The 8,483-nt window shown below is 35.0% G+C and overlaps 1 protein-coding gene across 2 annotated transcripts; it reads right to left on the bottom strand.

The window, feature by feature from the left end:
- Nucleotides 1–811: 811 nt before the first annotated feature.
- LOC132546840 (cholesterol 25-hydroxylase-like protein 1, member 2) lies at nt 812–7,844 on the bottom strand. Of its 2 annotated transcripts, none has more exons than XM_060210562.1 (2): nt 6,801–7,844; nt 812–5,215 (listed from the first exon to the last, which is right to left on the bottom strand). In XM_060210562.1, the coding sequence occupies exon 1, from the start codon at nt 7,747–7,749 to the stop codon at nt 6,817–6,819; it is 933 nt and encodes a 310-aa protein (XP_060066545.1). In that variant the 5' UTR covers nt 7,750–7,844; the 3' UTR covers nt 812–5,215; nt 6,801–6,816. The 2 variants fall into 2 exon arrangements, with proteins under 2 accessions (XP_060066545.1, XP_060066544.1); XM_060210561.1 differs by having other exon boundaries at nt 812–5,273.
- Nucleotides 7,845–8,483: the final 639 nt, after the last annotated feature.

Raw genomic sequence — 8,483 nt, forward strand, 5'->3', positions numbered from 1 at the left:
AACAAATTTGATTTAAACATAATCAGAGCATAACATTTGCATTTTGTTCTATACATACACAAGTTTTTCACTACAGCTGAGGCGTCGGATAATAAATTCTAGTCTCTTCTTTGAATCTACTGAGGAATTTATGCTTGATTTATTTAAGAAAAATGTTATGCCTGCTTGATGGTTAGCTGGGTTCATAAAATTATTATTCTTTATAGTTCTATCATGGCTGACTGATGACCTACTGACTTCATGTTATCTTTTATTGTCCAGTATCCAATATTCACAATACGTGCTGACTATATTGTATTTCAACATTATTCTAGTTAGGATATAACAACTTCCATTATTAGCATCGCTGAGGAATAAGGCATGATGAAAATACCGGTATATCAACAGAATAACACATATCACTGAACCATTGACAAAATACGAACGGAAGGATATATGTAAAGTTGATTTGACTGTAAGACTTGACAAATATAAATGGTGTTGAATTTCATCACTTGATTAATAGACATTTCATCATGAAAGCTTCAAGTTATGATGAAGATATATTGTAAGCAAATAACACGATGAAATGTTTCCTTTATATCTATCGTTTTTGTGAAGAGCAAACAAGAAGAAATACATGTATAGGATACTATATTAGAAACTATGAAATAACAATGTATTTAAGTTTTAATCTGAGGTAGCTCGTTGGTACCATAACAAATGTTCTACTGTAGATGTTGCAAAGTGGTGTTATTCCAGACGGTTGTTTTGTTTTCTATTTCCTAGTATATTGAAAGAAACATGTAAATAAAATAGAACAACATCAATATCTATATATATATATATTTATTAACTGAGATCATCCATTAGACCATCATTCTTGTTAGAAGTCATTTGATCAGCTCAGCAAAGACGACAGAAATCATGAAATAGACTCAATATGAGTCTACTAATGGCAGATTTTACTGAACAATATCTTGATTCGTCATTGATATATTAATGAACTCATTTCCCAAATAGAAAAAGTTATGTTTGGACACAAAACGGAAGGTCTGCAGTGACAAAGGGAACAGATTTATAGCAAATTGAATTGCAATAGACGATTCCGGGAGATTTTGAATTTCTTACACGTTTTATCGTGAGAAGATATTATATGCCTAAATTTCCTTTATGACACTATAATATACATACATAATTGAACATACACCAAAGTACAGTGCATTACAAATTACGCATGTGCAGATAACCTGAGGAAATTAAGTCCAATGTGAAACATGCTAGTGAAAGCAAGTATCTTATCTCTGTATCATGCATAATACATTTGTTTAGTCTTATTGATATCTACGATTTGAAGGGATATGCAGACTATCCAAACCACAGAACAAGCAGTTGAACGTGCGTGTTTTGCCTGTTTTAAGAGCTTGGTTATCAGCTGGCAGTGCTGTAACTCAAGGCTCTTTCACACATTAAGTTTACATACCGAGGCCATAGTACGTGTGTTATCAGTGATAGCCGGAGTAAACGGAAGACAAGCATATCGAATTTTTCCTATGGAATTGCTCGAATATAGATTTTTTTTCTTCATAATACCCATTGCCAAGCGACAAATCTTATGTTAACACTAGAGCGAATATATCTTGTTGCTGTCAATAACTGATCACTTCATAATATTAACCTATGAATCGTTTCTTCGACTTATTGGGTTATGCACATTTTGACTAACCTGAAGTTTTTTTCACAGGTAGATGCGAGATGGATAGAAGTTAAATGTGGTAAAAATCTGGTCTTAGTAGGGGTAATCAGGAAACATTTTACGTGTCCACTGTTATTCAACTAGATATATAAGGATACTAATAAACAAAACATATCAATTACAAACGTCTATTACTGATACTTACCAATCCAGTAATATATTATATCCTCCCTTCACGTCGGCGCCCTTGGTTTTGGAACAAGGGTGCGTCATTGTGAAAGGGGAAGACATATATTTGATTGGCGTATTCATAAACGATTTTAACAAAAATCCCAAAAACAACAGGAACTATTGCATGATATAAAATATGCGTTATTCCATTAACAAACAATAACGACACGTTATGACCTCTATTTCACATCAGTGCCCAACATTGGGACGTCATTGTGAAAGGGGAAGACATATATTCGATTGGTGTATTCATAAACGATTTCACCAAAAATCACAAAAACAACGGGAGCTATTGCATGATATAAAGTATGTGTTATTCCATTAACAAACAATAACGACACGTCATGACCACTATTTCACATCAGTGCCCAACATTGGGACGTCATTGTGAAAGAGTGTTTGTGGTATTTGACGGTCTTAATACCACGTGGCAACTGTGTAATAGACGCACCATCATATCGGCGTCAGCTGACGCGTCATTACTAGGTGACGTCACCTGCACGGAATGGGTTTCCCGCACCAGATTATACAGCAGTGCACGTGTACATGTGGATGTTTTATATCAATATCTAAAATTTCGGAATTTCAAAATTAAAAACGTCTCATTCCTTCTCATCTGTCACACTCTTTCTTTTCTGGACTGGTACGGCAAACACTGGCAGATGGCAATTATCTAATTTGATCGCACGCTACTCAAAAAGATATGATATGTAACGCATTTATATAACACATGATAATATATGATTTATATAACATTTTTTATCCTTGCACGTGGCATCGATGCTGGATCAAAGTAGAAAAATATCTAGTGAGCAATGATATGATAGACATAACATCAAACAATTATCTGTTTCTACAGATGGCCATTGCAACTGGCTCGAGATTTATGAAACGGCGATTTTGGTTCATAGGGATTTTCCTGAGGGTAAATTATATCGTTAATTTTAGGTGACAACAAAAACGTAAATCGAAAGAAGTAGATTCGATTTCAAAACGCTCTCTATTATTTAATTATCTTTTGATATCATTACTTAAACGCTGTAGTTAATAAATCAGTATCAATATGCTGTGTCATTGCCTGATGACTCTTTAAAATATACAGAGGCACCGGATTACATGACAGCCCAAATATCATTGAAACTTTATATAGATATGCTTAAAAGTTGTACAATTGAACAAGCTCTTGAAAATCCCTGCTATATAATTTGTCTGAGGCAAGAGTATGGCGGCAACCATCCTTATATTGTTAGGTCAGTTTGAGCTGATAATATACATTTTTTTACTTCCAATGCATTCTTTTTTTAAAGTTGAATCTTGAAAAAAAAATAAAATATGTGACAGGGGGAGAATTGTAAAACTAATAAATTACGTCAACGTATGGACAACACCAAACTACAACCATAATACCCGCCGTGAACATATTACAAAAAACTGAAAAGTTATCTACTAAACGGCTGAGTCATTGGAAATAACTACACAAATCCTCACCAAGCTTTGCACGCTTATGTCGTACAGGAGCTACCAGGAACTTATTTGACAACATTCCCTTGCTAAACAGTAAATGATAAAGGCACACATCAAATAATTAACAAACGACAGATGTGGATTTAAAAGCTTCCCGATGCATTATCACATATCCGTTGATGTATACGTATCTACATAACGGATGTACGTTATTGTATTCAGAGAAATTTTCTAGAAATATTCGTGTATATATATATATATATATATCAGATATATTAAAAAAAATTATCCTAATTGCATTGTACAATTTTACATTAGGTAGTTACTGGTTGCAAGGGTCTTCAAATCGAAATATCATTTTTGAAAATCAAAGTATTGTTATAAAATCCGATATTGGATATAATTTCGTCTTGATCAAATGAAATGCAGTATCATTTATTTCCCAATGAATGGCCTTGCTCATTCCAGAATCTTTTTGAATAAGGGGATCAGTCCATTCAGGAACCAGAAAGAATATTTTACACAAATGAGATCACGAATAGGCTACTATTTTACACATTTTGATTTTTACAAATACCTGAGAGTGACGGAAAAATCCTTTAAAAACATTATGGCAATGTGGCTCTATTATCGAATCTTCAAATGTTTTTAATAACACAAAGTAACATAAGCACAAAATTAAACATGACAGTTTCTCGATATCACCTGTTAAACATGTAAAACCAATACCCATGTACACGTAAGCATGGTATAAGGTTAGAATTCACTATACATATGGCATTCACGTGAACAAAACATGACGTAAATAGTTCATCTGTCATTGAAAGCTTGAATGAAATATTCATTTGAAATAATATGTTAAAGAAGGGAAGCAGAATTCTTCTTAAATAAAACTAATCTGAAAACCCCTTGGTGTTTAAAATGAACATAAAATGAACGAGGACAAAATGAAATAGCTGATACTAATGTATGCCTACATTTTTCAAAGCCTGTCGAAGTAATTAAAAATAAAACAAGTTTTGAAATGAATATAACAGTTTGAATCTTAAAAGAAAAAGAAAAACAACAACAGTAGTCTTGTTTTGAAGGGTGGTTAAACTGTTATTGCCTCCCGACCGCCAGTTAGTTATAAAAAGTCGAGGACACGGAAGGCTCTAGAATCGCAGACAATCAGATTAAATAAAAATTAATGCTAAGAAAATAAAATATCATTATTAGCGAGGGAAAAATGAACATCAGCACTTTGTAAAAATCACAGATATTGGTTGCGGAAAATAAATATAAACTATCACAACAACAGTATCGCCAAATCAGAAACTAGATTTTCTGGTACTGGTAAAAACAATTAACAACTGATGAAGAAAAATGATGAAGATATGAAACAACATCAAAACAAATAAATGATACCATGAAAAGTTTTGAACCGTAATACTGACTTCACAACTATTTGATGCTTAACATCGAACAAAAATCTACACATCGATAAATTAAATTCTAAATTACGAAAAATGATGTATGGAATGACAAGGTGATATGAAGACTCGGGCAGCCATTGCCAGGGGTCTTGGGCCATAACGACACGAAATGTATTCGTTTTTGTATCCTCTTCATCCTACAAGATGGGTCTTGTGCACTTTGTTCTCATCACGGGATAACACCTGACTTACATTTTTGTAAGAATTATACCCACATTCCTTCCGTTTGAGGATTTCAAGTGTCTTCGCCTATTGTACAACAGTCACAGCAATGTCTTTCTGCTCATTAAATCCAAACCTTACTCTCTTCTGCTTTCCTTGAATATTTTGATTTCTTCTTATAGGAGGTCTGTCCCCGGTGTCCATGATACTGATAAAAACATCACACATTAGAAAGATAACTCAGCCAGACGCATTAATAAATACATCTGAAAGAAAGAAAGAAAACCAATGTACTCTCGTATCTCCTGCTTAGTTACATTGTACAAATGTTTTTTAAATGCTCAAAGTAACCTGAAACCTCGCCATAAACCCAACTGAAAATAGTGTTGTTAGGTTTATTTCTATCTACATAATTTATACATCGTATAAAATCGCAACAAAGAAATTATCACCAAATTATAAGGAAAGAGTTACACCTTGCATCATGTTAACATAAGACATGAATAACAATGATCAACAGACTGTACCTTTAAATATACACATGCCTAAAGGATTTATCACACTGGCTATGCAATATTGTAGTAAAGCACACAAATATACATATTTAGGGTTTGACACAATAGAGCTGACAATTAATTAAACTGCGTTATCTGGCTTGTCCTTCGGGGACTCTTTAGCGATGCTAATGGCCTAAATGTTGAAGCACAGTAGGTGTCTGAGGAAAATTCAAAGTGACTAAAAGAAAAGTCAAAGTCAATAAATTTAAATATATTTACAGATGGATAGCAGTTTTGCAACATTTCTTTACTCTGTAAAATTCCGCAGTTCGCTTCAGAGTCTTAAACATTTGAAGTTTAAGTTTATGAGATAATATAGTAATAGATGCGACAGATTAAAGAGCGGTGTTGCCTATATAGAATGACTGGTTATAGTACACGAATGTTTTATTTGTGTCGTAATATTTATCATATGATTTCCAATGATGTTTTATATGTTATATATATTTATCTGACTCTTTCATCGTTCTGAAATTAGCCTCAATAACAGCATTAGCAGTATTGTGTCACAACAAGCAATGTAACTGGGATGCTGGCAGACAGGTGTGAATGTGTGTGTATGTGTGTGTGTGTGTGTGTGTGTAAAAAACATTGTGTCATGAGTATCAATTGGAGAATTCGCGATGATGGAGTTAGTTTATATCTAATTTATGCCAATTCAAAAATGGGGTTGTCAATATGCTACAAAGATTAAAAAAACAAAAACACCGATCGATTGGTATTGAGCGTTTGTTGAGTGCCCCTACATGCACCTTGTCGCTGAGATCGTACGAGTTGGCAGATCGATAATACAGCGAGACACACGCCTACATCCGCGAACGTGTTACACGGCCAAACACCATCGTTTGAAATGCAAAGATAAGAGTTTTGAATAAAAAGACGTTTATGTATCTATATTTAACAACCTCCAGCAGGATAAAAAAAATTACAGTCTCTGCGATAAAACTGTAAGAGTTTAATGTTATTCAAATTATAAAGGATTAACGATTATAGTAAACGTAACGGATATTTTATGAAGCAGCCCGGCTTCTATTCAATAGTTAAATAATAAATGATCTCAAGATGGAATAAACTATAAAAACAGTAACAGGTGCCGGAAACATATGTCATCACGACATCTGAACGAAGCATGCATTTATATGATAGTACATGACAAGCGGAGCGTATAAATGTTTTGTAAAAAGACCGATGGAAGTATGTGCAAGTAATTCTCAATACTACAATACAAATATATACCTTTGGTTTAGGCGTTTTAAATAGTTTTCTTGGTTTCCCTGTACTTGTGTTCGTAGTCCAAAAGCTCTTTTGGCTTGACTCCTCCTGCTTTCATGGCTGGACAGAAAGTAGAAAACACTTTATCCCAATGGTTGAAGAACGGTTGAAAGTTGGTCATAGGTTTTAGGTGATGCATGTCGTGTTTGGGTGCACCACCGATGACCCCAAAGGGAAACCAGTTGTGAAGACAGAAAGGGAAATCAAAGCCGATGTGAGCTTCGACACTGACGATAATGCTAACAATCATATAAGACCAAATGGTCAAAGGATGACAATTGAAGAACCAAGTGTTGGTAGTGGTGAGAAATCCTACTGTTATCAGCTCCCAAGGGTGCAGGTACTGGGTGACCCAGCAGAATGGGCTGTGGTAACGGTGATGGACAGCATGGATATGTTTGTAAAGGAACCGGAAACGGTGATGACTCCAGTGCCAAACGAAGTATTGAAAGTCGAAAACTAACAAGCTGGCTACTTGGTGCCAAACGAAGTCGAACATGCTAGGAGCCAATTCAGGAAGATATGTATCTGGTGTCCATACCCATTGGGATACGGCGGCAGGGAGGATGTATAGGACATGGTTCCAAAATGTAAGACCCAAGGTATCGAAGATTTGCGACATAGTAACCTCTTTATTTGTCTGTAATTTAAAGCTTTGCATCCATGTCCATTTTTTCCCGATTAAGTCGAAAATCATAAATGGTGTGCAAAAACTGAAGTAGAAAGCGACGGAGAGAACAACCGGGAAGAGGGGAGAGCGAAAGAATTCTTCCCTGCCTAACCGTAAATCCCATACTGGCTGCAATATCCGACTATTACTCTTGCCGCTCGTGTTCCAAAGTGGCAGTCCATCTACCAGACTCTCATTGATAAATATCCATGTTCGGCCGATGTCGAACAGAGTACTTTCCATCGTGTCTCGTTCCTGTCCAGTATGCTATTACACGGACATCACACAGAACTGTTTGCTAGTCCTTTTCCCCTCTCCCGGTTGTAATGTTTTAAGCCTCAGATAAACTGTGCATTGTCATTTATACACAGGCTTCGCGCCGCCCGACCTTGCCCTACGTCACTGTTAGTCACAGGGGCCCGATGCAGGGTGGCAGAAGTATCAATTTGTTATCCATTGATAAAATTTGTTCTATTTCGACCCACAACTTGACCTTGTTTCCACGTTAACAACGTCAGTAGGTAAACAATATACCGTGAAGTATATATAGGATACACCATACACCTCTTACTATTTACATATATTTTGGTTAATCACTGGTTACCCAGAAATAAATACAAAGCATTCCGTGTGGTATTATGAATATTTGAAACATGGCGTACTCAAGTTGTTAACAATATGATATACATCGCTAATTGACAGGATAATATATCGTTTGTGTCTTTCTGTGTAATTGTTGTGTACTACATAGTTTTAGTTCATGAAAGAATATAAACACACTTATCTTACCCTTGAGTGCATTTAACTAACAATATTTCTTTCAAAATTTGATACACGAAAAGGCTTAACACGCTGTCTCACAATGCGAATATCTTCGTCGCTAAGTTGTGTAAGGTAACTTTTGGAAGTTTTCCTGTAAATAAAAGAATCTTAACAAAAACAAAAGAAAAAGTTAATTTAAATTATGAAATGATTTC

The sequence above is a fragment of the Ylistrum balloti genome, unplaced genomic scaffold, assembly GCF_031769215.1.
Source record: "Ylistrum balloti isolate Yb309-2 unplaced genomic scaffold, AGI_CSIRO_Ybal_v1 Utg369916, whole genome shotgun sequence".
In the NCBI taxonomy this organism is placed as follows: domain Eukaryota; kingdom Metazoa; phylum Mollusca; class Bivalvia; order Pectinida; family Pectinidae; genus Ylistrum; species Ylistrum balloti.